This window comes from Urtica dioica, chromosome 11 (assembly GCF_054948205.1).
Source record: "Urtica dioica subsp. dioica isolate 48M chromosome 11, U.dioica_male_clone48M_v1_H2, whole genome shotgun sequence".
In the NCBI taxonomy this organism is placed as follows: domain Eukaryota; kingdom Viridiplantae; phylum Streptophyta; class Magnoliopsida; order Rosales; family Urticaceae; genus Urtica; species Urtica dioica.
Genome location: NC_142766.1, coordinates 23,080,234 through 23,107,887, shown reverse-complemented (window position 1 = coordinate 23,107,887; position 27,654 = coordinate 23,080,234). Strand labels below are relative to the sequence as shown.

The 27,654-nt window shown below is 39.1% G+C and overlaps 6 protein-coding genes across 8 annotated transcripts; 4 read left to right on the top strand and 2 right to left on the bottom strand.

The window, feature by feature from the left end:
• The first annotated feature begins 188 nt into the window (after positions 1-188).
• DIT1 (dicarboxylate transporter 1) lies at positions 189-2,873 on the top strand. The gene is made up of 3 exons (XM_089601010.1): positions 189-1,363; positions 1,776-1,997; positions 2,257-2,873. The coding sequence occupies exons 1-3, from the start codon at positions 257-259 to the stop codon at positions 2,617-2,619; spliced, it is 1,692 nt and encodes a 563-aa protein (XP_089457136.1). The 5' UTR covers positions 189-256; the 3' UTR covers positions 2,620-2,873.
• A 4,035-nt stretch (positions 2,874-6,908) lies between these two features.
• LOC149382611 (MATE efflux family protein) lies at positions 6,909-10,264 on the top strand. 3 transcript variants are annotated; one of them, XM_089601564.1, is made up of 13 exons: positions 6,909-7,222; positions 7,538-7,616; positions 7,720-8,209; positions 8,290-8,425; positions 8,518-8,614; positions 8,710-8,810; positions 8,903-9,066; positions 9,294-9,365; positions 9,449-9,565; positions 9,650-9,745; positions 9,849-9,970; positions 10,049-10,108; positions 10,145-10,221. In XM_089601564.1, the coding sequence occupies exons 2-12, from the start codon at positions 7,552-7,554 to the stop codon at positions 10,095-10,097; spliced, it is 1,509 nt and encodes a 502-aa protein (XP_089457690.1). In that variant the 5' UTR covers positions 6,909-7,222; positions 7,538-7,551; the 3' UTR covers positions 10,098-10,108; positions 10,145-10,221. The 3 variants fall into 3 exon arrangements, with proteins under 3 accessions (XP_089457690.1, XP_089457688.1, XP_089457689.1); XM_089601562.1 differs by having other exon boundaries at positions 10,049-10,264; XM_089601563.1 differs by having other exon boundaries at positions 7,524-7,616; positions 10,049-10,264.
• A 560-nt stretch (positions 10,265-10,824) lies between these two features.
• Positions 10,825-13,830, top strand: LOC149382610 (putative pentatricopeptide repeat-containing protein At3g01580). The gene has a single exon (XM_089601560.1). It carries the CDS (start codon positions 10,886-10,888, stop codon positions 13,469-13,471), a length of 2,586 nt encoding a protein of 861 aa, XP_089457686.1. The 5' UTR covers positions 10,825-10,885; the 3' UTR covers positions 13,472-13,830.
• A 539-nt stretch (positions 13,831-14,369) lies between these two features.
• LOC149382609 (zinc finger CCCH domain-containing protein 30-like) lies at positions 14,370-17,565 on the bottom strand. The gene is made up of 2 exons (XM_089601561.1): positions 17,362-17,565; positions 14,370-16,820 (listed from the first exon to the last, which is right to left on the bottom strand). The coding sequence occupies exon 2, from the start codon at positions 16,800-16,802 to the stop codon at positions 14,916-14,918; it is 1,887 nt and encodes a 628-aa protein (XP_089457687.1). The 5' UTR covers positions 16,803-16,820; positions 17,362-17,565; the 3' UTR covers positions 14,370-14,915.
• A 1,451-nt stretch (positions 17,566-19,016) lies between these two features.
• On the top strand, positions 19,017-23,292 carry LOC149382608 (ARM repeat superfamily protein). The gene is made up of 8 exons (XM_089600807.1): positions 19,017-19,470; positions 19,891-20,610; positions 20,788-20,883; positions 20,962-21,045; positions 21,536-21,770; positions 21,851-22,011; positions 22,418-22,696; positions 22,778-23,292. The coding sequence occupies exons 1-8, from the start codon at positions 19,105-19,107 to the stop codon at positions 22,832-22,834; spliced, it is 1,998 nt and encodes a 665-aa protein (XP_089456933.1). The 5' UTR covers positions 19,017-19,104; the 3' UTR covers positions 22,835-23,292.
• A 605-nt stretch (positions 23,293-23,897) lies between these two features.
• Positions 23,898-25,785, bottom strand: RBCX2 (Chaperonin-like RbcX protein). Its single transcript, XM_089630706.1, has 5 exons — positions 25,270-25,785; positions 25,027-25,118; positions 24,882-24,939; positions 24,512-24,577; positions 23,898-24,369 (listed from the first exon to the last, which is right to left on the bottom strand). Exons 1-5 carry the CDS (start codon positions 25,519-25,521, stop codon positions 24,247-24,249), a joined length of 591 nt encoding a protein of 196 aa, XP_089486832.1. The 5' UTR covers positions 25,522-25,785; the 3' UTR covers positions 23,898-24,246.
• Between the last annotated feature and the right edge of the window lie 1,869 nt (positions 25,786-27,654).

Sequence of the window (27,654 nt, the reverse complement as noted above, 5' to 3'; positions counted from 1 at the left end):
AGCCACATGACGGAACTCACGAAGGAGAGAAAGAAGGGAAAGGCCCACAATAAAATGAAATAAAATATAATCTACACCCACGAGACCGTATATTCCAAACGCAAACATCACCGTCCGATCAGAATCGGACGGCCCACAATTATCCTATATTTCGCTGCTTTCACATTTATGAAGAATATTATTTAATTTAATTCTCTCAGTCTCTTTGGTTCTCTCTCTCTGTTTCTCTCAGTCGGAGCTCCGAGATTTCTCTCCAATGGCGTCTCTAGCCCTAACCACCGGTCCGTCTTCTCTAAGCCTACCTACTCTCAATCTCAGATCGCGAGTTCCGATATCTCGATCGGCGTTTCTCAGGACCGAAACAAATGGCGTCTCTTCCTCTTCCCTGAGGAAAACCAGTCTCGGAGCTCTGAGACCAATCGTGTGCGTCGACGGACTCTCCAAGATCTCAAAATCCGGTCGATCTCTCTCCGTCAAAACCTCCGCCGCGCCCGGAGACGCTCCCGCCGCCGCACCGCCGGCGAAGCAGCCATGGCAAGGAGCGGCGCTGAAGCCTCTCGCGGCTTCGATTGCGACGGGGATAATCCTCTGGTTCGTTCCGGTCCCGGCGGGGGTGACGAAGGAGGCCTGGCAGCTTCTCGCTATCTTCTTGGCGACGATCGTCGGAATCATCACGCAGCCTCTGCCGCTCGGCGCGGTGGCTCTGATGGGACTTGGAGCCTCGGTGCTCACCAAAACCCTAACATTCTCCGCCGCCTTCTCGGCCTTCGGCGATCCGATCCCGTGGCTCATCGCGCTCGCGTTCTTCTTCGCCCGAGGCTTCATCAAGACCGGCTTGGGAAACAGAATCGCGTACCAGTTCGTTTCACTTTTCGGAAGCTCGTCGCTAGGGTTAGGGTACAGCCTTGTCTTCAGCGAGGCTCTCTTGGCTCCGGCGATCCCCTCGGTGTCGGCTAGGGCCGGAGGAATCTTCCTTCCTTTGGTGAAATCCCTCTGCGTTGCCTGTGGAAGTAACGTCGGCGATGGGACCGAGAGGAAGCTCGGATCCTGGCTCATGCTCACTTGCTTTCAGACGTCGGTGATTTCTTCGGCCATGTTTCTGACGGCCATGGCCGCGAACCCTCTCAGTGCGAATTTGACGATGAACACGATTCAGAAGACGATCGGTTGGACCGACTGGGCTAAGGCTGCGATTGTTCCCGGGCTGATTTCGCTTCTGGTGGTTCCGTTGCTTCTGTACGTGATTTACCCGCCCTCGGTGAAGAGCAGCCCCGACGCACCCAAGCTCGCTAAAGAGAAGCTTGCCAAGATGGGACCCATGTCCAAGAACGAGATCATCATGTCCGGGACTCTGCTTCTCACGGTATGTTTTTATCATGTTCCTACTGTATTGTTTCGGTTCGTAAATAGGTGTCAGAATGAGTTGATTAGTCAGTTACTCGGTAAAGCTCTGTTCTTTTTTTTTGCCAAAATTATTGACTATGGTTTATTTACTTTGATAGTTAGCTTTGATTTAGTAGTTTTGGTCTCTTAGTTTTTTCAAGTTTCAGAAGCATCTCTTCTCTTGATTGACAATTTTGTTGGCCGTAAAGATCTCAACTGTTGGATGATATGTGGTCTCAAGGCTCAATGTATTTGGACCATTGATGATAGGTGAAATTTGACCTGTTGTGTTTAACCTAGTAAACCTTAAGACACATAAGAACATACACATTGGTGATGCGTGGCGAATTTCTGAACCCACATTTGCTGTGTGTTATTTTGCTGTTATTCAGGTGGGGCTATGGATTTTCGGAGGGATGTTGAACGTGGACGCTGTGACTGCCGCGATTCTGGGACTGACTGTCCTTCTCGTGACCGGCGTTGTGACTTGGAAGGAGTGCTTGGCCGAATCCGTTGCTTGGGACACTCTCACCTGGTTCGCCGCTCTCATCGCCATGGCTGGTTATCTCAACAAATACGGCCTTATCGCTTGGTTCAGCGAGACCGTCGTCAAGGTTCGTCCTCTCTCTTATCACACTCCGCTACTCAAATAACATCATTGATTTTAAACGATAAACCGTTCGAATACGCTATAGGTAGTATTAAGACACTTAAAAGACCTCTATAAAGCTCTGACAAACACTAGTCACTGTCGAATAATTCTGAGATAGAACCTCATGAAATATAAGATCATCATGAGTTACTCCGTCAACACACTCTATCTAATTTCTGTTATTGAAATTCTGTAAAAAAAAAAAAAAAAAAAATTTACAGTTTGTTGGTGGGTTGGGTTTGGCGTGGCAATACTCGTTCGGGATCTTGGTTCTGCTCTACTTCTACTCGCACTACTTCTTTGCCAGCGGGGCGGCCCACATCGGAGCCATGTTCACGGCCTTCTTGTCCGTGGCAAGCGCTCTCGGAACTCCGCCGTATTTCGCGGCCATGGTTTTGGCGTTCCTCTCGAACCTCATGGGTGGTCTCACGCACTACGGGATCGGATCGGCACCGGTGTTCTACGGAGCCAACTACGTTCCCCTCTCCGAATGGTGGGGCTACGGCTTCCTCATCTCCATAGTCAACATCGTCATTTGGCTCGGAATCGGAGGAGTTTGGTGGAAATTCATTGGCTTGTGGTAACAAGACTCCCCTTTTTTTTCAACAGAAGGGTATTTGTTCTTTCACTCTCTGCCATTCTTTTTCTTCTTCTTTTTAATTGGTGTATTTGGTAGGGGTAAAATATGGGAATATATTACAGACATGCCATGTTATTTGTTCAGGTTCAGGTGATGGTTTAAAGAACTTGACCTGAAAATTTTGACGTTGTTTTGTCTGCCTGCAATTCAATGGGCAGTTTTTAATTTTATACGGTCTGTGGGAGGTTTTTATGTTTATTCAAGATGTGCTATTTCACGACTGACTTGCTAAGCTCTTTCTGCTTAGAAAAGAGATTTGTAGTTTCAGAGTAAATCAATGAACAATATCCATAGAAAGATCTAAAATAGTTGTTTCGTTTAGAAAAGGTAATGTATGATAACATTCGGATGAACAATGGATAAAGGATAAGATTCAAATAACTATGTGGTAACTATCAAAATCTGAGGTCCCATATGCTCTAACTGAATTGTATCCACTCATTCACAAATCTCTCATGGGGTCCATAGTCCAAAATTGTGACTGATACACATTGCTACACTTACACTATAGAACAAAAGCGATTGTTACAAATACACATAAATGCCCTTTGGGTTACAGTTTTAGTGGAACTAGGAAAACGATCCCTACTTGGACTCTTATATTTATATGGGATCAATATTTATAACCAAAGTGGAACTACGAAAACGATCCTACTTGGACTCTGCGACGAACGAAGAATGTTCTTGAGCTGCGACGAACGAAGAATGTTCTTGACCTAGAAGAGGAAACTCGTCACTTTTGAGTTTGGACGAGACCACTTGATCTGGCCTTTGGTCGAACCCCCCGAAATTTTCGACGTTATCCGATTTCCAGTGACAACACGGTTTTAAAAAAATTAAACCAGACAGCACCAAATAAGAAAAAAATCGAATCGGACCAAACCGGTAAAAAAGTCCGATTCAATTAAAACCGTTTCAGACCGTTAGACCGTTTACATACTAACCGTTCCGGTCTAAACCACGACTTAAAAACTTTAGACCAGACTGGACCGGTGAAATTTTAAATCGTTAAAAATCGGAACATCGGTCTAAAAACCGATGATCCGATCCATTTTATTATTTAACCGATTTTTTTTTCTCCGTCCTAATAATTTATTTGCAATAAACCCATCAGTTGTCAATATAAAATTTGCAAGTTGAATGGTTAAGCTTGAAAAATATTACCACGCTTTCTAAACTGCCTACTTATCAACTATGAAGTTACTTTGGCTTATATGATCTTTAATTACTCTTAAAATTGATTATACAAATTTCATATAACTAATTTAGATTTATATTTGTCTCATGACGTTATTCATGTAGAATTTTAATGAAGAAATATTCAGTGCGTCCAATGGAAAATTACAAACTAAACTTATGGAAATCTTCAAAAAAATTGGTCTATTGAAGATTTATTTACATGCATAAAATTTATTGACAACGATGTCATTAAATCTTCAAAGAATTTTCTAGAATCGTTTGAAGATTTATTGACATTCATGTCAATAAAAAGACAAAATGTCAATAAATCTTCAAGCAAATTTCCAAATTTTTCAAACTTTTTTTTTTTTTAACTTCACATGTCAAACGAAAAATGATCTCTAACTTTGCTTTTTTTTACTATCAAGTAAATAACAAAATTAAATACAAAAGATTATAAAAAGATATTTCATTAAGGGTATTTTTATACTTACACATAAAATGAAAGTCATACTTTTGAATTAATTTTGACTTATTGGATTTTGGTCCTTAAGTATGATGATGTCATAATTTATAAATAATCCAATGGACAAATGAGTAAGCTAATATATGCAATTTGTGTCAAATGGTTTGGGTTTCCAAAGAAGACCCAGATTTGTAAAGGGGCAATGGTTTAGGGAAGCTCAAGTCAACCACACGAGCGCCGCTTGTTTGGACATTAATTTCATTCGATTTTTCATCGAAAACGGCAGTCGAAAATAGAATTTCGAACCTTGCTTTCGACAATAATCAAGATAAGAGTTTGTTAAAGTATCATGAGGTTCTATCTTGAAAATCAATTGACAATAGTAGGAGTAACTCATGACCTTTATAAGGAGTACAAATGATACATCTCCAATCGATGTGGGACACCCGGATGCAATTGGGTAAAAATGTTTTTAAAGATATTTTCCTACTAAAATTTAAAATATTATATTTATTCAAATTTTTCCTACAAATAGTACTATGAAATAAGAACATATAAGAACGTCAATATTGAAAATAGATTTAAAAAAAAATCTTAGTCTATTGAGCTCTTGTCATAAAAGTGATTATGCTGTTTATTGTAATTTATGACCTATGAGTTATTTGAATATTGAAGTAATTTTAAAGCCGACTTTATAGTTTATATCATAGTGGTCTCTAAGAAACGGCAACATGAGAGAAAAAATCGATTTTAGTAATGACGGACAAAGTAAGATATGCTAATGCATTGTTTTTAGCATAATTGATAGTTTTATTAGTTCTTTCTTTAAATCGTGGGAAAGAGAACGATACAAATTAACTTCTCAAAAAAAAAAAAAAAAAAAAAAAAAAAACAGAACGATACAAATTAAGATAAAAAAACATATAGGAAAACAAAAATTCAGGAACACGCGCGTGACTCGAATACATGTCTTACATAGCTTGAAACTTAAGAAGCAATTAAATATTCTTCAGAACGAACTTTTATTAAAAGCTTAACATTGGTTGTCATTGGGAATCTAAGTGACATATTCGTCGACATAGTTAACATTAATTATCGGCGTTAAACAGCATTCATAGGCGGAAAATAAACCAGACTAATATACTATATATTGCTTAGGGCAGTGTGAAAAAATCGGAGAAATTGTAAACCGGAATGGATCACTGATTTTTAGATCAACGATCCGGTTTTAAACGGTTTAAAATTTCGACTGGTCGTCCAGTCCAGTTTGTACTTTTAAGCGCTCCGGTCCAGTATGAAATTTTTAAACGATGGTCTAGTCTAGATCGGATCGGACCGATTAGTATTTTTTTTAAAGTATAAAACGGTCCAAAAACAGTAAAAAAAAAATGAACCGGATCAATTACTATTTAAAAAATATAAATAAAAATAAGTCAAAATTAAACGGTCCAGTTCGATAAAAAAAAATAAAAATAAAGACTAATATACTATATATTGCTTAGGGCAGTGCGAAAAAATCGGAGAAATTGTAAACCGGACTGGATCACTGATTTTTAGACCAACGATCCGGTTTTAAACGGTTTAAAATTTCGACTGGTCGTCCAGTCCAGTTTGTACTTTTAAGCGCTCCGGTCCTGTATGAAATTTTTAAACGATGGTCTAGTCTAGATCAGATCGGACCGATTAGTATTTTTTTTAAAGTATAAAACGGTCCAAAAACAGTAAAAAAAAAAATGGACCGGATCAATTACTATTTAAAAAATATAAATAAAAATAAGTCAAAATTAAACGGTCCAGTTCGAAAAAAAAAAAAAACAATCGGGTCTAGAACGGTTTAAACAGTCTAAAGCGATTTGAAACGATTTAAATCGGACCGAACATTTTTACCGATTTAATCCGGTCCGATTTTTTCTCTTATTTTGTCCGATCCGATTTAATTTTTTAAACAATCCAATTTGATTTTTTTCACCGATTTTAGATCGGATCGGACCGTGCACACCTCTTATATTTGCTCATGATTTCCTTGTATTAGATTATAATTTGTAAGAATTTTGATCGGGTAGTAAAATGATATATATGGGACAATCATTTATCAAGAAATAATGTAAAACGGTAAAAAAAAATTATTCGAATCTCATGAACAATAGTAATAAATGGAGTGAAATCACATTCATTACGATTTTAAGATTAGCTTACCATAAATGCATGGTTAATTTTAGTTTAGTATTTTTTTCTTCTTTTCTTTTCACGAAGAATTATGTGTTGTTTTCTAGGGTCACCGATTAAGTAGTGATATGTGCATGAACTCAGAGAGGGACACGTGTCAAGCATTCATAAGCATGCAGTGACACTTCTTTCCATCAACCTTTTTTTTTTCTTCTAGACCACGGTGGAGTGGTGGTGATTCGGGGAAAAGACAATAAAAAAAAAAAGGAAAACAAGAGACGCAACAACAAAAGCATGGCTTTGAATGGAACTTTGAATGAGCTCAATCAATGGTGTTTGACACGTGGACACAAGCATTTATACCGTTTATAGAATATGCCTGAAAGCAACAAAGCATTTCGTTTCATATTCGCCAGAGTGAGACCTGACCAACTTAGTAATGGTGGTCTTGATTTGTGAATTTCAAGCTGTTTGAAATTGTACATTAATGGGAGTCATGAATTCAGAGAGCTAAAAGGTCATGCTATGGGGTTGAAAAATCTAACGTTTTGTTGTTGTTTTAAATCCACGCTGAGAAGAGATTCAAAGGAGAGTGATAAATATATATGATGTCACACAGTCTTGTGATGAAATAATCTGGTTTCTGTGACTTTTGAGATAATTTAAAACCGATCAACGCGCGTCACAAAGATTTTTCTTCAACACCAAACCCACCCTCTTTTTCTCTCCGTCTCAGGTATGTTTCAAAGCTGAAAATTTGGAGACTTATTTTTCATTATTTTATTATTTTTTATGGGTACTTCTGATACACGCTTGGAAGGTTCTTTAGATAGCGTTTGTTATATAAATAAGTGCATGGGTTTGGAAGGAAATAAAATTTATATTCACCGTGGTTTTTCTTCTTGGCCAAAGCTGTATTTCCCTTGTGATATATATATATATATATATAGGTAAGTCATAATTGAGGTATGATATATAAATCAATCTCTTGTTTTCATGGAACAAGTATTCTTATTATGCGATGATGATTTTTTAAGTTGACAATGATCAGCGGTTTGATTAAAGATGGGTGAGAAAAACGACGAGACTAACATGAGACTTCCAATCTGCATTTTCTTCAAGGACGCCAGGTATTATATTTACTCCTCAACATTATTCATACGGATCATCTAAAAAAGCATATATATGTACACACTTAAATGTATAATTTGTGTGTTCAATACTGACCCACAGAGATGTGTTCAAAATGGACAAGCTCGGTTCGGAGATCATATCGATTGCTTTCCCTGCAGCGCTGGCTCTGACGGCGGACCCGATAGCTTCGTTGGTCGACACGGCTTTCATCGGCCGCATCGGCTCGGTGGAGCTCGCTGCCGTCGGAGTTTCGATAGCTCTGTTCAACCAAGTCTCGAGGATCGCGATATTCCCTCTCGTCAGTGTCACGACCTCCTTCGTCGCCGAGGAAGACTCCATCGCAACAACCGCGAGCCCCAAAACGGAGGATCGCGATGATCTTGAGCACCAGAGATTGATAGGCGCTCCTAAAGAACCGACTATCGTCGAGAGCTTCGATGTAGAGAGAGACGAGGACACGGGAAGAGGGAAAAGGCATATTCCGTCGGCTTCTTCGGCGATGGTGATCGGAGGAGTCCTTGGGCTCGTCCAAGCCGTGTTCCTCATTTCCGCAGCGAAGCCTCTTCTCAATTTCATGGGAGTCGCATCGGTAAAAAAAAAATATATACGACTTTTGTCTTTTTTTTCGATGGGTTTGTTTAGTATGGTTTGATTGTTTGTGAAAAAAAGGAATCGGAGATGCTAAAGCCGGCACAGCAGTACTTAACAGTGAGGTCTCTCGGTGCACCGGCGGTCCTTTTGTCGCTTGCGATGCAAGGCGTCTTCCGCGGATTCAAGGACACAAAGACACCTCTATACGCCACCGGTATATATACACATACATATAGTGATTCCAATGCCTTGATGATCCCTATCTGCTCATAGAATTTATTTTAAAAAAAAATTCGATTCGATCAGTGGTGGGAGATTTGACCAACATAATTCTAGACTCGATATTCATCCTGGTTATTCGGATGGGCGTGATCGGCGCCGCTATCGCACATGTCATCTCTCAGTAAGTAATGTAGCCTTCTTATCGTCGTTATAATTGTTCGAGTTTCTTTCTAGACTCGGATATCGGTATTGAATTTAGCTTGCTTGCTGCGCAAGGTACTTGATTGCGGTTATTCTCCTGTGGAGATTAATGGAGAAGGTTGATCTGTTGCCACCGAGCATCAAGCACCTCCAATTCGCTCGGTTTCTAAGGAACGGTAAAATTAAAATAAAATAAAAAAATAAAAAAGATCTCGTCTCATCGGATTAGTCTGCTTTTTTCGAGATTCAAATTTTGTGTATTGGATAGGTTTTCTTTTGTTGATGAGAGTGGTGGCGGTGACGTTCTGTGTGACACTGGCTGCCTCGCTGGCGGCGAGGAAAGGCTCGACTTCCATGGCAGCTTTCCAAGTCTGCTTGCAGATATGGCTCGCCACCTCACTCCTCGCCGACGGACTCGCTGTCGCCGGCCAGGTTTCGAAACAGCGTTTTTTTTTTTTTTTTTTTTAATAGAAAAAAGCAGAATTTAGTTTTGGGATGATTCCAAAATCATGACTAGATGGAAGGATTTTAAGTTTCATATTTGTCACAAAATGCACATGTATTGTGATAACAATGTGGGAATAAAAAATCTTGTGGGATCTTTTCTTAAAAATCTAGGATATACGATAACAATTTCAAGTGATTTTGATGCTCTTCAGGCTATACTTGCGAGTGATTTTGCGAAAAAAGACTTTGACAAGGCAAGTGCCACAGCATCAAGGGTATTGCAGGTACTAAATTACTTTCAATTTTTTTTTTTTCCGAACAATTTTGTTTAGAGTCTCGACGGGAAAAAAAAAAAAAAAAATTGCAGCTGGGATTGGTTCTGGGGTTGACACTCGCGGTATTCCTTGGACTGGGAATGCGATTCGGAGCTAAGTTGTTCACGGAAGATATCGAAGTCCTCAATCTAATTAGCATCGGTGTTCCGGTAACTAAATTATCTTAATTTGTCATAAATAAAGTTACCATTTATTTAGACTAACGAAAAGTTCCAATTTGTTTGAAAAAATAGTTTGTTGCAGCGACTCAACCAATCAACGCTCTGGCGTTCGTGTTCGACGGTGTCAACTTTGGAGCGTCTGATTTCGCTTACTCGGCTTTTTCCATGGCAAGTCCATGCACTTCCATCTAAATAATATGTTATAGTGCTATGACACGTTGACTTTTCCTACTAGATTGTTATTTGACTTTAAAGACATTACAATGTACAGGTTCTAGTGGCTATTCTCAGCATCTTATGCCTCTTTATTCTCTCTTCCACCAACGGTTTCGTGGGAATTTGGGTTGCTTTAACGATTTACATGAGCCTCAGAACATTTGCTGGATTTTGGAGGTAAAATGTTAAATTGCAATATTTAAAATCTGCATTGAAAAAAAAAAAGTATATATATATATATTTTTTATTTTGCAGGATAGGGACAGGAACAGGGCCTTGGGAATTTCTACATGGCCGAAGCTGATACTGTTTGATTTCATTAAGATTTTGAGTTCAATTATTATACTGTTTGGCCATCCATTATATACAAGAGTTCCAAGTATGGCTAAAACCTTCATTTTTTATTTTGCAGATTTCTTTTTGTGGTGTGTTCTTTTTTTTTTTTTTTTTTAAGTTCTTTTGGTTGGAAATAGGGATGTGTAAGTGTACTGTTTTTTTTCTTTTTTTTTTCGTGTACATAATAGATTTGTATGAAGTGAGACAAATATTAGATTTGTAATTTTTAATGTGACCAGCATGTTAAAAATATTGCTATATACATAAACTAAACTATATATAAACGTATTGTTTAAATTATTTGGGATACATACCTTCTTTTTTTTTTTCTTTTTTTTTTTTTTTTTGGTATTGGCCACATACTAGTCTTGAGAAGGAAAGACCGGTTTCTCCATGAATTGATTGAAAAGATGTCGTTTTTCCAGAGTGACTTTAAAACTAGTGTCGTTTTTCCATAGTGACATTAAAACTAGTGTCGTTTTCAATAGTGACTTTAAAACTAGTGTCGTTTTTTAATAGTGACTTTAAAACTAGTGTCGTTTTTTAATAGTGACATTAAAACTACTGTCGTTTTTTAAGTGACATTAAAACAAGTGTCGTTTTTCATAGTGACATTAAAAGTGTGTCGTTTATCATTAAAGAAAACGACAATACACAGATAGAGACGACAATAAATATTATCCGTTATCTTCTACTTTCATTGATATTTTCCGCCAAATGCGAAGAAGAAGAGAAACTATGTGACTTACGATCTTCATGGATACAATTCCTTCAACACTAAGCCTTCAAAAGCTACCAAGCCATCTCCAAACCCACAACGACCCAAAAAACTGGAACTTGACGATCAAGCAACACGCCAAGTCCAACAATGACCACGCAATCCTCGCCACATATTCCCACATGGAATCGCTCGGCATTTCTGCCGATAGAGCAACTTTGCCACTGGTTCTCAAAGCCTGCGCGAAGCTCAACGCCGTGGAGAGAGGAAAGGAGATTCATCGGACAGCCCGAGAATTGGGATCGATCAGAGACGTCCGAGTCCGTACGGCTCTCGTTGATTTCTACGGCAAATGCGGGCTGGTCGAAGATGCGCGCGATGTGTTCGACGAAATGCGCGAGAGAGACATTGTTCTCTGGAACGCCATGCTTTTCGGGTACGTTAAATGTCGCTTTTTCGAGAAGGCGGTTTGGTTGTTTACCCGGATGCAGAGTGAAGGTCTGAGACCGAATTCGCGGACCGTCGTTGGGTTGCTTTCGGCGTGTAAAGAGGTTCGTCAATTCAGGCTTGGACAAGAGATTCATGGGTTCTGTATCAGAAACGGACTGTTCAATTCAAACTCTCATGTTGAAACTGCGCTGATCGGGTTTTACTCGAAATTCGACGTTGGAGTTTCGCGTCTCGTTTTCGATTCGATGTCAGTGAGGAATATTGTGAGTTGGAATTCGATCCTAACCGGGTTTATCGACTCGGGTGAAAATTTAAAAGCTTGTCATCTTTTTCTAGCTTTGTTAGGAGATGGGATTAGTTTCGATCGTGTTACAGTATTAGCCGGGGTTCAAGCTTGTTCAGAGCTCGGCTATCTCGATCTGGGTATGCAAATCCATCAATTGGCTGCGAAGTCTAATTACAGAAACGATCTGTTCATCGTGAACGCGTTGATTAATATGTACAGTGAGTGTGGAAGATTGGAATTAGGTCTGAGGTTATTCGAAAGTGTCCCAAACCGCGATCTTGCTCTGTGGAACTCCATGATAGACTCTTACATCAAACACGGTGTGTACGACGAATCTGTGAGATTGTTCGCGAGTTTGAGAGCTGAGAGAATCAGAGAAAATGAAAGAACTATTGCTATAATGTTGCCTTTGTGTCCACATATCAGCGATGGGTTGAGGAATGGAAAAGGCTTTCACGCTCACGCGATCAAATTCGCGATGGAACTTGATGTTTCTCTTGGAAACGCATTCTTGAGAATGTACTCAGAATTGAGCTGTGTCGAATCCGTCCAAAGGGTTTTCGATGAGATGACAAGTGTGGATGTTGTCTCGTGGAACACTTTGATCATGACTTTGGCCTCAAAGGGGTTAAAGACCGAAGCTTGGAACATGTTCGAGGCAATGAGAGATTCAGAGATAAACCCGAACTCACACACCATCATATCGATCCTTGCTTCATGCCGCGACGAGCCATGCCTGGGAATCGGAAGATCGCTTCACGGATTTGCAGTGAAACACGGTTTAGATATCGACCCTTCTTTGAACACCGCGCTCGTAGATATGTACACGGCTTGCGGGGATGAAGTAATGGGTACCAGTCTCTTTGAGACCTGCCCCGAAAGAGACGTTATCTCGTGGAACGCTCTTATCGCTAGCCATGTCAGAAACAACCGGGCCGAGAAAGCTCAGTCACTTTTCCGACGAATGATCTCAGAAGCGGAACCGAACGAGGTCACGATCGTGAACATGCTTTCGTCGTGTACCCAACTCGCGGCTCTCTCTGAAGGCCAATCCTTGCACGCATACATAACTAGAAGAAAACCATTCTTCGACAATGATCTCTCTCTATCGAACGCTTTGGTGAGTATGTACGCAAGGTGTGGAAGCATGGGAAAAGCCGAGCGAGTCTTCGAACTTTCTCCGAGGAGAAATACGATCACATGGAACGCCTTGATAACCGGCTACGCTTCTCACGGTCTCGCTGATGAAGCTATTCTCGCTCTTTCACACATGTTAGAGGACAGTCTGATTCCAAACGCCACTACTTTCGCCGCGATCCTATCGGCTTGCAGACACTGCGGGTACGTGGATAAAGGGCTGCGATTCTTTCGCACGATGGTTTGGGATTTCGAGATGAAACCCGAGCTCGTCCATTACGGCTGCGTCGTGGACCTTCTCTGCCGCGGAGGCCGTTTGAGCAAAGCTCGGGACTTCATCGAATCAACGCCATTCGAACCAGACGCGTCGCTGTGGAGGGCTTTGCTCGGCGCTTGTCGGGTCGACTCTGACTCCGACGCGGAGTTCGCGAGGACGGTGTTTGAGAAGCTCGTGGAGATAGAGCCGATGAACGCCGGGAATTACGTGTTGCTTTCGAATATGTATGCCTCAGCAGGGATTTGGGAAGAGGCGAGGAAGATCAGGGCTGCGATTCGAGAAAAGGGTTTGAGAAAGTCGCCGGGGATAAGCTGGATCGTCGTCCGAAGCGAAGTGCACTGTTTCGGTGCCGGTGACACATCGCACCCTCTCTCAGAGACGATTTACGAGAATCTGAATTCTCTTACGGCCTTGATCAAACAAAGTGGGTACACTGCTGAAATTCATTCTGTTTTGCATCATGAAGAAGATTAGTCTAATCAAAGTAGCTTCACATTGTTTATTAGTTATAATTTGTCCATGAGGAAATAACTGTCAAGAAGTTGGTGTAAATTGCAATTCTAGTTCTTTTTTTTTTTTTTTTTTTTTAATTTCAGATTTCCCTAAGTTGTATAGCAGCTGGAGCTAGTGATGGCGAATTTTATTTTTCTTGCAATGAGATGTTTGGTCTGACCAAAACCATATGCTTGTAAAGAAAAATATTCTTCTATCACAAATTAAGGTTAGAGTAACTGATTCATTATCAAGTTGTGGGTTAACAAAAAAAGAAAAAAGACATTATCTCTAATCCTACGGTCAGCAAGCAAAGACAAACACTTTATTTTATGAATTAACTTGAATGAATCTGAAAATGACTATTTTAAAGGAAATCATCAGCACAAAAAGGGGAAAAGAAAAAAACAATCCCCCAATGGAGACGATTGATAACCCACCGAAAAACACCAACCCTGATAAAATAAGCAATATTGTACAGCGACAATGGAATAAAGAAGTAAACCACCCGAAGAAAATATTTGATAAAAGATTCAAAGAAGCAGAGAAATATGTCAAAGCTAATCCCTATCCATCCATACAAAAAAGAGGTCGGTTTGCCATCACGCTCAACTAATTGTTTACACCTCAGAAAGATATCATCCAAAACAGAAAAAAAGTGAATAAACCAAATGAGAAGGAAAGAAAGACTTTCTATCCCACAAAGATACAACAAAGCAAAAACCCACTTCCCACACCGTCCATTATCGCCTTTGTGTGTATCCACGTCATCACATATTCCCATGTTTTCATGAAACAGGAATAAAAGAAACAACAAGCACAAGGACAGGTGAGAATAAAGTAGTGCATGTACAACCATAGATAAAGAGAAGAACGACTATACGATAAAAATATATAAATAAAAAGAATTGAGTACGATATTTGATGATCAATGAAAGGAACAAAATACAATATACCCCACTTTCTGTCACAATCCCTTTGCCTTCTTTGATAATTTAATTTTACAAGTGGGACACAACATTAGTCCATGAAGAACTGGTCAAGGAATATTTAAAACGAAAAAGCAATACACTGTATACATAATAAGAATTCCTGCTCAACTCCACCATAAAGTCTGAATTCTGAGGTGGTGGGGTATTAAAATTAAAAAATAAAGGTCATAATATCCTATTCATTCTTTTTAGGTCACCTCATCAACCATACACTGAATCCAAAAGAACAAAACAATAAAGGTACGAATAGATAAATATATCAATCTTTAACAAACATGTTGAGAAACTGCCTCATCTGGGTCAGGTCTGTCCTTGCGATCCATCTAAGACTTCATTTACCTTCTAAATTAGAAAAAGATGTTACCTTTGGAACTATTAGCACAACATCGAACGAAATAATCTTCCTGTATGATGAAGGATTTCCATGAATTATGTCAAGCAAGAGCAACCACCTGATCATTTGGTTTAGTGTTGGGACACTCGATAGAAAACGTATTTGCCATTGCCATGATATCAGATGGCAATTCCTTCACTGCAGATCGAACACTTGAAACTTCGGGATCCATTGTATTGTGCCCCGTTGAAAACGATTTTCGTAATCGGTCGAGTTCATCTCCCTGGACCGACCAATCGGCTTTCTTCATAGGCGATTCCCACTGGGACCAACAATTTACAGGGGAACCGACAAAGTCACTTGTTTCGAGATCGCCCGGGAGATTATGCACGGCATCGCGAGAGAGGCTTGATCCAAGGTCTCGGGAGCTAAGACTGCGCATTTGATTCTCGCGGTTCGCCAAGGAAGATGCCCTAGATCGCATTGGGGATATCGGCTCGATTCCTTGAAGAGGATGCTCGATGTTCTTGGGAGAGAACATGTGTGTTTTGATTGGAGATAGCATGAATTCTCTCTTGCTCTGTTGATTAATGAATGCCAGCTTCTGGGACGGAGAGAAAACCGGCGAGGACACGAACTGATCGGAGTACCTAGGAGACAAGACATCGCCGAGGTTCGGAGAGGCGAGATCGTTCGAACGCAGGGAGCGATTCGGAGAGAAACACGAAAAGTCGTTGAGGCTCATCTGAACATCTCTTGCGGTGAGAGATGATCTGAGGCGGCTAATTTGGAGATGATTTCCCGGGAGCTGCAAAGTCGGGATATTTTGCTGAGGCCACGGCACGGATCCTTGGGAAGCGCCGTTCCCGGGGGACATAGGTGGAGTAAATGGCGGCGGCGACATGGGATTTCTCGTCGCACCCATTTCAATGGCTGAATGAGGCGGCGATGGCACGGCCGACCCAGTGGAAAGATACAGAGGCCTAAGCTCCTCGGGTTTATGGGCGAAGAAGCAGACCCGGCGAGCGCAAGAAACGCCGTCTTTGCAAATCCTGGTTCTGTACTGTGCCGGGTGAAGCAAGGACTCGAACACGCCGTGGGCGTACTCGCACGAGTCTCCGCGTCGACACGGAGCCTTGCGATGGTCCGGGCAAGGAACGCAGCTGTAGTGGAACTTCTTCGGGTCCCTCCGCCTCGCGTTTTCGCCCGGGTGAACGAAAGGGCACTCGGTCCAGTCGTGCGTGTACGACCGCGAGCAAGGTCGGATCTTGAACGAGAACATCCTGAACTCGTCGCTGGCGTAGATGCTGTTTCTGATGTCCGGAATGGACGGGTCAATCGGGTACTCTTTCTTGGCCGACGGAGACCACATCGAGCCGTTCTCCAACGACGACGAAAGCGGCGGCGAGTTGGGTATCGCCGAAGCTTGCAAAACATCTGTTTCGCTTCTCAGCATCTCTTTGAGCGCGGCTTTGAGATTAGGAGCCGAAGCGATGACGTCGAACGGGCGTTTTCCGTGGCGATCGGTGGCATCGGGATCGGCGCCAGCGAGTAGGAGCGACTTGACGACGTCAACAGCCTTATCGGACCCGCCAGAAGCGGCACAGTGAAGAGCGGTGCTCTTATCCGAATCGCAAGAACGGTTTATATCCTCTTTCGATAGAGAAAGAATGAAGTTCAGGACCTCCACGCTGCCATAGATAGAAGCCACCATTAACGGGGTTCTGTGCAGGAGAACCGTTTTTCGTTGAGCCGTCTGACGAGCGTACCATAGTCCGACTTCGTCGACCTTACAAGGACCGTCGAGAACCGAACTCTTGAAGCCCTCGACATCGTTATCAGCAGCAAGCTCAAGCAGTTCCGAGAAAGAATTCTCGGCGACAATAGTCTCGATAGGATGATCCATAGATTTTGTGAGAGACTCGCTTTCTTGCGTAGACGATGTAGCTGGAGGGGTGGAATTTAATTGCTCAGGACCGCCACACATGCTTCGATTACGAACTACCTGGAAAAAAGAAGAAGAAGAAAAATTACGGAACAGATTAAAATTCCAGAATCTTATGATAAAAATTATCACTTGAAGAAACAATGATCTGTTACCAGTCAACGCCAACTATAGAAAATAAACTAAAACTTTTCTAAACACGTGACTGAGGCGACAGAAGTTGATTTTAAGATCAACTGTTAAAAATATAAATCAATAAGAAAGAGTCAAAGAAAATAATGTCAAGAGGTGAGTTTTAGGTCAAAGAATCAGACTTTATACACCATAAGAGTTCCCTCAGTATTACCCTAAGAACTCAAACCTAAAACGAAAATTAAAAACTAAAAAAAAATCAGATTATCAATCGATTCACGTTCGTTATTACTCTCAAGACCAGATTTTTACTCTGGGAAAAAAAAAATTCAAAACCAAAGCGCATATACAAAGGTCACACAAAATTACTAATTTCATATCCACACACTTTCCAAGCAACCAAATAAACCAATCTAAGAAAAAAGAAAGAAAAACATAGAAAGCAAAGTTTGTAAAGAGATGGAAATACCTTGACGAAGAAATGAGAAGAAGAGCGTTGAGGAGCTCGAATCTCAGCGAATAAGAACACGAAGATCACGCGAAGAAGACGAAGCTCGGTGGATCGATTGGCATGGTTTAAACTTTAAAGTATAAAGGAAGAGAACGAAGTGAATTGGGAAAAAGACGAGCGATGAAAGAGGAAAGTGGAAATGGAATAGTTTGGGGCGAGTTGAATTGTTTGTGTAGCGGGTTGGTGTGGGTTTTTAAATTTTTTTTGGGGGGGTGTGAGGAACCGGTGACCGGTTCAGCAGGTTTGGGCGGAGATGATAGTGTGAATATGTGACCGGTTAAAGCTGGCGGAATAACCGCCTTTAAGAGGTTTTGTTGAGCGATTTAACTTTTATTTATGTATTCTTTAATTTAACAAAATTGTTTTTCATATATATATACTCGTATTAAAAATATTAGGAAAACCACAGCCGCTTCAAGCCTTAGGATCCCAGAATGATTTCAGGATTTGATTTTCAATAATATAAAATCTCCTACGTGTGGACATAATTAATAAATTCAATATCTAATATTATCATTATGAATTCAGTTTTAAAATAATAAAAACAAATCTCGACAATTATTTTTTTCAGATTTCAAGTGTTTTGAATTTTTCTTAATTTATTCCTTTATATTTATAAATATGAACTAACGAAATTTTAAAAATATTCATTTTTGTGATGAAATTTCAAACAACTCTATCATTAATAATTTTTCAAATTAGTAGTCATTAACAAATTCGATCTAGCTCTTAAATGATTTTTTCGCCAATAAATATACCCTAATTTCATACTCCAACTTTTTTTTTAAGGCTTCGGTGGTGTTCTTTTGATTAAATTGATGACACAATTTTATTGAAATTAAGTTTTAAGAACCAAGATTAGAGATACACTAATTGCTAAATATAACAATTTATAATTATCAAAACAACAATTTTTATGGAAATGTTTAACTCTTCCGCGATTTTTCTTTTTCTTCAAAATCGTTCAAAACTCCATTTAATACACTAGTCAAATCCAATATATTTTCATCCATAAGTATATGTTTTTTTTTAAATACTACAGTACTTTTATTAGATATTGTGTCATAACACCAACAAAAATACGGACACCAAATTTCTATAAACGTGGAAAAATAAGATCTCGAGCCACAAATAAATTTAAAACTAGAATCAAAAGATAGCATATCGTGTGTAATATTTCAACAAACGAAAAATCATAATACAGGTTAAATTTTGAGCAACTCAATAAACTATTTAAAGGTTACGATAAACGGTCAATGGATTAAACCGAAGGGCAACAACGAAAAGGCTATTTGGCCTATACTCTTGGATACCCGTATTACATCTTATCTCATCTTCATATAAAATAAAACAAGAGCTAATTCTATACTAGTTTCAGAGAAACCAATGTTACCTAAAACAATTTTCTATCAATTTTATAAAGCACGTATAAATTTACAAGGTTCATCCAATTGTATTTTAAAGCAGAAAATTGCGAGCTAGAGAGAAGCGACAAAGACGTTTTGAGCCTAATTATAATGTTGTCCCACCATTTAGGCAAAGAAAAGCAATAAAAACAACATTTAAAAAAAAATGAATCCAATAAATAAGCTAATCTCTAACTTCTATTCTCTCTCGCTCTCTTGGCTCGCGCGAAGTTCGCTCTGCTTCTTCTTCTTCACATGACAACAGTCCATTGGTTTTGGCTCCGCCGAGACTGCCATGCCGACCTCAGCCTCAGCCTCTCCCTCGGTGCCTCCGGCGAATATCTCCACCGCGCACCGCCACTGCGACCTCCTCCCACGCCTCGCCTCGCCGGACGCTGATGTGAAGCTCAAAGCCCTCCGCGAGCTCAAAAACCGCATCATCGGTAACCGAACCAAGAAGCTCGTATTCATCAACCTCGGTCTCGTTCCCGCCGTCGCCGGAGTCCTCGCCACCGCCGATCGCGACTCCTCCGACCTCCTCATCCAGTCCGCCGCCGTCCTTGGGAGCTTCGCCTGCGGCTTCGACGCCGGTGTTAGGTCTGTCCTCGACGCCGGAGCTTTTCCCAGCCTTTTCGGCCTTCTCTCTCATGGCGACGATAAAGTGAGTCTTTCTCGATCTGCTTTGATTCCTTTTATTGCCGAGAATTTGACTGAAAAGTGTACGGAGATGCGATTCTTGAATGACGTAGAAATGTGCATCTTTCAAAGAAACCTAAAAGAAACTCGACCAAGCATGCTCTGGATCAGCTAAACCTAATTTGACTGTAGTTTAGGTGACCTTGAGGCGATAAGTATTGCTTGGTAAACATTGAATTATTTATGTTTTAAGTTCTTTGGTATAACCATCACAAGGAAGACTGATTATTTGGTTGTTTATGTTTGGTTGATTTAACTAATTATATGTTATGGTGGTGTCAAACATTAATGAATCTAAATCAAGATTTGGAAAGAAACTGTTTTGTTAATTTGGATATTAAAGTGTGGAAGAAGGCTCATCAGGTCAGTGAAATTCGTGTTTCAGGTTGTGGATGCTGGTGCGCGATCTTTGAAAATGATCTATCAATCGAAACTCGCTCCGAAATACGATTTTCTTCAGCCGAAAAATATCGAATTTCTCGTTTCCTTACTGAACGGAGAGAACGAAAACGTTACCGGGCTCGGTGCGAGCATCATAATCCACTCATGCGAGACGGCCTCAGAGCAAACAGCGTTGTTCCGGGCGGGGGTTCTGAAGAAACTCATCGCCCTTCTTGACGGCTCTCTGAATCAGAGAGAAGCCAGTTTAGAATCTATAGCAACGGCTATAAGAAATAACTCCGATGTTGTGTCCCAGTTTGCGAGCTTCGAGAATGGAAGAGCTCTGAGTTCTATCGTTGCGTTGACAAAGGATAGGTATATCCGTACAAGATTACTGGCCGCTGTGTGCTTGATTGCTATAAGGAACACCTGTCCTCGGTATATGCAAGATATAGGCATGAAAACAAAGTTGGTGTATCTTTTACTCGAGCTTCTCGAGGATCCTGATCAAGTCGGAGACGAAGCACCTTTTGTCTTTTCTAGTTTGATTGTTGACAAAGAAGATCTGCAGAAACTAGCGTTCGAGGCTGATGCCGTTGATAAGCTCTACAGCCACTTGCAAAAAGATGGACTGAATCCCAGACGCTTTGAAGGGCTGTTTCTTGCAATGGCAGATTTGTGCTCCAAGTTAGAGTTCTGTAGATCCAAGTTCCTTTCTCTCAAGGCATGTTCTTTACTCGGGAATATCAGCTACGACCTTTTTCGAGCAGCATCATTGAATAAGAGTGTTTCATTACGTATTTTACTTGTTTGCAAATTTGGTTTGGAAATTTGGTGCATCGCCGATGGGTGTGCTTATAATTTCACAATCCCGTTTTAACTTTGATTTATTTGAACACAGGCATTGAACTTGGCAATCGATGCCTTAGCTCACGAGAGTTCCAATGTACGAGCTGCAGCTTGCATGTGCTTAAGAAGTGTCTCAAGATCAATCAAGGTCTGGAATATAAGCGTACTTTGTATTGATTTTTGTTTTCATTCTAATGTCGAAATCTAATAATTATTATCTTTACAGCGTTTGTGTGCAGGAGATTTCATGAATGAGACGATCGTCGTTCCATTAGTTCAGCTTTTACATGATACTTGTACTTCTGTGCAGGTATGAAGTTACTTGTCCTTAGGTTACAGAGTATTTCTTTTGCCGTCTTCTCTTTTCTCCGTTGGTTAAATCTGTTACACAGTATACAGTTGACTATCTGTTGGTGGTCTTGTTATTGATAAAATGATCCTAATACCAACATTACAGCTACCAAACATGCTGCTGATATATAGCATATACTGTCTTGCAACTCTGCTAATAAATGGCATGTACTGCCCAGTTGATATCAGAGTTCGTGTATGTCTGTTGATACATGGTCTTACCATATAGTTCCATTCTAGATTCAACCAAAAGACGAAGAAAGAAGTTAAAATATAGATAGATAAAGTAGTGCAATAAGAATGCAACTGGAATATAGTTACTAGATAGATTGGATGATTGGAAGCTGCATTTATGCTTGGTGAACTCAGTTTAATATTTGCAGGTCATAGAGAATTTTCCTTTTTCACTTGCTGTATCTAGTGTGATTTCAATTGATTTCTATTTTCAGGTCGCGGCTCTCAGTTGTCTTTGCAACATTGTTGTTGATTATAACAAACGCAGATCTGTATTTGTGCAATGCGGAGGCGTAAAGCTGCTTGTGCAGTTGACAACATCTATGGAAGCAGCTCTGAGATCGAATGCTTTATGGGCTTTGAGGAATTTGGTGTTTCTGTCAGACAAGGCATTTAAGGAAAGTATTTTCAGGGAGCTCACACCATCCTCGCTAGCAAGCCTTGTTTGTGGTAATGATCACATATTGTTCGATACACTTCAAGATCAATCTTGTTAAATTTGAGGCATAACTTGATTTCTTTGCCTGCAGATTCCGAACCCTCCGTCCAAGAGCAGGCTCTCGCCCTTCTCCGCAATCTTCTCGATGGATCTATAGATTGCGTCAAGTTTATTTTTGCCGAAGATGGTGTCATATTAGATGCCGTTAGTAAACAGTTGCAAAACTCTTCTAAAGCTGAAATCAGGATTCAGGTCAGGGTCTTTTTCTTAGTTGAGTCGTTTTGGGCGCTAAGTTTTTGTTACGACCCAGGTTATAAGCGGTATTAGAGTAATTAGTAGATATGAGGGGGTTAGTAGGAAATATCCAGAAATAAGGTTAGTCTATAAATAAGAAGAATGGGTAGAGAAAGGTATCAAAAGAAATCTGGAAAGTCATTTATAGGGAATTAGTTTCAATTTGGAGAGCACAGACCTCTCAAAAGTCCGATATTTTTTGTATTTTTCTTTCAATCTATACAATAAATATTCAGTGCGTAACAGTTTTACCCTTGTGCTAAAAAATAGATAGTTTTCATGTGGGCAACAGAACAGGGTATGATTTTGATTTGTTATTTGTTAATTTTTTATTATTTAAGTTTCTGAAACTCTCTTTATTTAGGGAATGTACGTGCTGTGCAATGTCTCGAGCGCTACTGAAATTCACAAAGACGCCATTACTCACCAACTTGTTAGTCAAGTAGACGGTGGGACCCAATCTTTTGCGGTTGGGTTCTTGCAGAGCAGTGACTCACAGCTTCGCACAGCGACTGTCTGGACTATAATAAATCTTACCCTTACATCAATTTCTGGTGCATCTGATCGGGTCATAATGCTGCGTAATGCTGGCATCATATCTCAACTGAAAAGTATGAGCAATGACTCTTGTCTAGAAACAAAGGTGGGTTATTTTTTACAAAATAAAAGTAAAACTTAGAAGTTTTTTTTTTTTTTTAATCTTTTCTGATTCCTTGCATTGCAGCTTCGCGTGAGAGCAGCGCTAACGCAGATTTTGACTTTTGGTGATGGTCAACCATAGTAGTGCCTCGTTCATATCCCGCGATTCAGGGCGGTGCAGAGACGGATGTTGTTGTTGAAGTTCGATACCTGCTCGTAATTTTTTTGAATATTTGTTAAGCCGTTTGACCATGGCTTGCAAGTCTATGGCATGTGCCAATCGGAGTCTGGACGAGAGCCTTTATGGGTCAGCCACGAATACCTTTAGCAACTTGTCTCTCTACAGTAATCTAGAGTGAGCTTGTTCTTATTTTTTGTGTTGATTCTTACGAAAATGTAGAGTTTCAGATGTTTATTACAATAATGGTTAAGTGAGAATGTGGTACCAGTTTTGCCTTGTGTGCGCACTCGCGCATGGTTTCAGAGAAGTTCACACGGAAGATTTGATAGGAAACCGCGCAGTTATTGTTTTAGCAATTATGTGATTGACTGGAAGTTTTCTATTTCATTCTACTGCGAAGTAGCTCGAGAGTTTCTCTTTGCCTTGCGTGTGTTCGCTGCGAAACATTTAGCTCATGCGTTGTTTGTCAGCCCAGGAAGATATGGGGATATTACTATTGTAGGTGGATTGTTAGGGGTGAAAAACTGTGTTGTTCTATTGAAAGGAGAGACGAGAGATAATGAGAGAAGAGGATATCATAAAAATTGCGAGAGTTTAGTCGAAAATCCGAAGTCTATCTGGTATTTTTTTATTAATTTTTGTTGTATTTTAGTATAGATCTTTTTTCTCTAGTCCATTTTTTGTTGTCCAGATATGACTTTTCTTAAAACCAGGTCTTGAAATGTTATTTTGTAGAATAAAGAACCGAAATTGTTGTCCATGCTTTTTCATGGCTGTCACACACGCATTTTATGACAAGTTCATGAACATTGATGGCTTTTGACTCTAACGCCTAGTTATGCTTTTCGAGTCAATCGTAGAATAATGTTTTTTTGTGGATATTTGTCAAAGTGTAAGACCATCCATAGTCACGTTCCACCAGTTTTAAGGCTTCAAGCTTTAAAGTTTATAATTCAAAACATTGCTATTTGTATATGAATTGGCATGCGGATTTTTAAAGCCAACTCGACATAACCAGAAGACAGAAGAGAAAGGCATGTGTTTGTTTCATTATTATATTCTGGATTTAAATACTTACAAGTTACAAGTGACATGAAATATGATGGAGACTTTTTTTTTCGTCTTCCTTCTATTCATAGAAGTAGCATATCTTTGCAAACGTATCTTCTTTCTTTTTTTCTTTCTTGGTTCAGATGATATAATACAAAAATAACCAGGGTGAATGACTAGGACTAGGAACAACGTATGGAATTCTAGATATATAAGCAATTCTAACTAGGACTAGGAATTACATATGGATGGAAAAAAAAAGTTTTGATCTTTATGATACATATATATGTGTTGAAGTGAAATTGAAGCTCCAACTTGTAAGACTATCCAATCTTTTCTGTGTTTGTGTCATCCGAAGGCCAAATCACAGTCTCCATAAGCCGCTCACGCATCAACCCCAAGTTCTCTTCAGAAATCTCTTTGTATATTTCAGCATGATCACATTTCTACATCAGAGCAACATATGAAGAAGAAAAAAAAAATCAAAACAGAAACACAATTAACAGTACATCCGTTTATTTTCCCTCCGGAAATTTCAGGTTCAGAAAACCAAACATTTGATTTTGCAAGAGTTTAAATTTCTCTCACCTTTGCCCATTTACCATAGAGATGAAGCCGCGTCACCATAACTCTTTCGGCGAGCTCGTGCTTCTCCTGGAAAACACAGAAAAAATATATATATATAGCCATGGTAGTTTCAAGTTTCAATACAGACACGGACTTCAAATATCATTTTTTTTTTTTTGTTCTAATTTTTTTTTTCTTTCAATTTACATTGAAAACCCCTATTTCATCTAGCCTCCTCTAAAACATGTCTAGCTCCATCCCTGAATACAGTTCATCCTTTACCATTACTTTTTACTTGACAAATCAAGCATTCCGATTAACATCTATTATTCACAATGGGAATTCTAAGCTACGAAAGTAGCCGATATTAATGGTTACTTGAGAAAACTACCTTGCCAAGGATGCGGATGAATCGCTTCCCATCCCCGGGCTTGTTCGAAGAAACAAAACTGTCCAAAAATGTAACAAAAATCAAATAAAAGAATAATTTATCATTGTATGAAGGAATCAATACCACAAAGGAATTGCTAACTTACTCATAAAACCACCTATACTGCGTTGGGTTCATCTCATACAACTGGTTCATAACTGTCCTCACAGCCTTGTACGTGAAATAGTTGACCAATTGCTGCATTGAAAACCAATACATATATATAACATGATAATAATAATAACAATACATCTCAAGCAGGCATCAAGATTGAAAAAAAAAAAAAAAAAAAAAAAAGATGAATTATATAGCAAATTAATCTTTCTTTCTCTCTCTCTCTCTCTCTAACCGTTTTAACGTCCGTAAAAGTATCCTCGTACTGACCCCCCAAGTCATTGACAATCACGAGCCTCCGATTGTTCTTCCTAGATGTCCTCGAACGAAGCTTCACGTTTTTCTTTCTTCCGATCGAGCTCGTCAAATCTCCGACGACGCTCTTCAGACTCAGGCTCGTCGTCGGAGCAATCGCCTCGACGCAGAGACAAGGACAAGCGTGAGACTCCACGACCGAGGAACCGACCACAGACAAAGCCCCAACCATACTCAACCCAAAGACTCCGACAGAGAAAAACGATAAAACCCGCTTGTGTCGGACGACAAAATTCGCGGTCTTCGAGGGAATTTTTCGGGAAGCTAAGACGTACCCGCTATAGAAGGTGGAGAATCTGCAAATGGGTATCGGCGAAGATTGAAGCTTTGGAAAGTTTTTGTAGTCAAAGATTCAAGGGGGAGATTTATAACGAAGGTTAACCAAACAAAAACATGAGGTCCAAGATTCTCCACACAAAAAATGGTTTGTTTTTATATTACACTGAATAAGAGGACCCAAATTCATACTCAGCTTCTCCTATTATTCATATTTCTACAATCAGACAAAAAAGTAAAAAAGAGAGACGTTAAGTTTCACACACACGTATGGACGGTTGATTGGCTTTGTATTCCGATTTGGTAGGCTTTTCTGTGCCACGTCATAAATAATATATATATATATATATATAAAGTAGAAAAAATTGAGACGGAACACTGTTTATGTGATTTTTCTTATTTTTTTATAAATTTTTTTGGGTTCTAAACACATATAAAGTTTATTCGTACTTTTCCAGAAACATAAAAATATCTTCAAAAAAATTTAAATATATATTTTTTTTCAAACTTAAATATTTTTTTGACATATTTTTATATATTTCTTCATCTAAATTAAAATATATTAATTATTCAGCGTTAACGCTCTAAGCATATTATTTGTGTATATATATTTTGCAACTAGTCTTCTTTTTCTTTCTTAAACGACACTCTCTCGTGTATCTAATAATTTGTCCAAATGTTTGCCCCTGAATTACGTCTCGTGTGTATCTTTTCTTTTTCTGAAAAGCCAATGTCGTCGAGATTGTGCCATACACGTGCAAGTGAATTTTCATATGCTTGATTGACTTTTTCTAACAATTTAAACTCAATTTAAAACAAATCACTATTTTAAACTCTCATTCATCCACAAGTTACGCCGAGTTTTGATTGTTCAACCATAACCGTGCAATTTCTATTGGAATTCAACATTCGCCGGAGATTTTTACATAGATTTCAGTCTTTGAAAGAATCTAATTGCTGCCCCAGTTTGACATTGTAATCATTGTCTCACTGATAAAATTATTTCACGTAGTCAATACTCAATAGACATTCTATTTCCTTAAACTTGATCACATGAAAATATTTTATTTGTGGAACATATTTTTTTTCTCTGTATTTTTTACACCTGAAACAGACCAAATTTTATTAATTTAATAAAATATGGACCATCTACATTTTTTTTTTTTTTTTTTGCTTATTTTGGCTGATCCCTTGATGTTTTCAAATTTTTAGGGCGTCGACATTATTTCATAAAAATGACCTTAGTAATATTCTTTTAAAAAGAAATCCCGTAAATATTTCATCATATTTTTAAACCGGACTTCTCTTTTTTACAAATATTTTTGGGGAAACGGTGACAATAATACTCAATGTTTGGTCAAAATACTGTTTATATACTCAAAGTTTTTTTTGTTTAACAAAAATATCACATGTTACGTTATAGTGAGTCCGTTACTACTCGGACCGTTAAGTTCGAACATAAATTTTAACGGCAAAGTATTTACGTGTAACTAAATTTAAAACTTTGAGTATTTTTGCCCAAGAAAAAAAAAGTGAGTATATAAGTAGTGTTTTGTCTAAACATTGAGTATTTTTGCCATCATTTTCCCAATATTTTTTGTTTTTACTAAATTATTTGACTTACCCCTTTTTTACTTTTTCATTTAATTTTGTTATGTTTACAGTTTTATTTAAAATAATGCCAAAATTATTAGCAAACTAAAAATAAAAATATTTGTTTAGGATTTGAAAAGCTAGATATTCAAAGAATTAGCATCTTTGTTTAAAACATCAAAAAATTGGCTACTTAAGCCACCTAAACAATAGGAATTGTAAATTAGCCAACCTTTAGTAAATACTTTGTAAATAGCCAACTTGCATACGTGGCAGCCTATTAACTACCTTTTTTATATGTTTGGCTGGATTAAATAAGTCTTTTATTAATCTGTTAATAAGTTAACTTGGCTATTTACAAGAAATTAACGAAAGGTGGGCTATATCCAAATTCACTGTAACCGTGTGGCTATATAACTTAATAACCCTTAAAATA

What these genes read in the sequence shown, in the direction of transcription:
- DIT1 (XM_089601010.1), top strand. Translation starts at nt 257, where the DNA reads ATGGCGTCTCTAGCCCTAACCACCGGTCCGTCTTCTCTAAGCCTACCT. An exon ending in CCGGGACTCTGCTTCTCACG is followed by an intron (nt 1,364 to 1,775) that starts GTATGTTTTTAT and finishes GCTGTTATTCAG; the next exon opens with GTGGGGCTATGGATTTTCGG. An exon ending in TCAGCGAGACCGTCGTCAAG is followed by an intron (nt 1,998 to 2,256) that starts GTTCGTCCTCTC and finishes AAAAATTTACAG; the next exon opens with TTTGTTGGTGGGTTGGGTTT.
- LOC149382611 (XM_089601562.1), top strand. Translation starts at nt 7,552, where the DNA reads ATGGGTGAGAAAAACGACGAGACTAACATGAGACTTCCAATCTGCATT. An exon ending in ATTTCATGGGAGTCGCATCG is followed by an intron (nt 8,210 to 8,289) that starts GTAAAAAAAAAA and finishes TGTGAAAAAAAG; the next exon opens with GAATCGGAGATGCTAAAGCC. An exon ending in CAGCATCAAGGGTATTGCAG is followed by an intron (nt 9,366 to 9,448) that starts GTACTAAATTAC and finishes AAAAAATTGCAG; the next exon opens with CTGGGATTGGTTCTGGGGTT.
- LOC149382610 (XM_089601560.1), top strand. Translation starts at nt 10,886, where the DNA reads ATGGATACAATTCCTTCAACACTAAGCCTTCAAAAGCTACCAAGCCAT.
- LOC149382609 (XM_089601561.1), bottom strand. Translation starts at nt 16,802, where the DNA reads ATGTGTGGCGGTCCTGAGCAATTAAATTCCACCCCTCCAGCTACATCG.
- LOC149382608 (XM_089600807.1), top strand. Translation starts at nt 19,105, where the DNA reads ATGCCGACCTCAGCCTCAGCCTCTCCCTCGGTGCCTCCGGCGAATATC. An exon ending in GTGTCTCAAGATCAATCAAG is followed by an intron (nt 20,884 to 20,961) that starts GTCTGGAATATA and finishes TTATCTTTACAG; the next exon opens with CGTTTGTGTGCAGGAGATTT. An exon ending in ATACTTGTACTTCTGTGCAG is followed by an intron (nt 21,046 to 21,535) that starts GTATGAAGTTAC and finishes TTCTATTTTCAG; the next exon opens with GTCGCGGCTCTCAGTTGTCT.
- RBCX2 (XM_089630706.1), bottom strand. Translation starts at nt 25,521, where the DNA reads ATGGTTGGGGCTTTGTCTGTGGTCGGTTCCTCGGTCGTGGAGTCTCAC. An exon ending in TCATCCGCATCCTTGGCAAG is followed by an intron (nt 24,578 to 24,881) that starts GTAGTTTTCTCA and finishes TGTGTTTTCCAG; the next exon opens with GAGAAGCACGAGCTCGCCGA. An exon ending in TCTATGGTAAATGGGCAAAG is followed by an intron (nt 24,370 to 24,511) that starts GTGAGAGAAATT and finishes GCTCTGATGTAG; the next exon opens with AAATGTGATCATGCTGAAAT.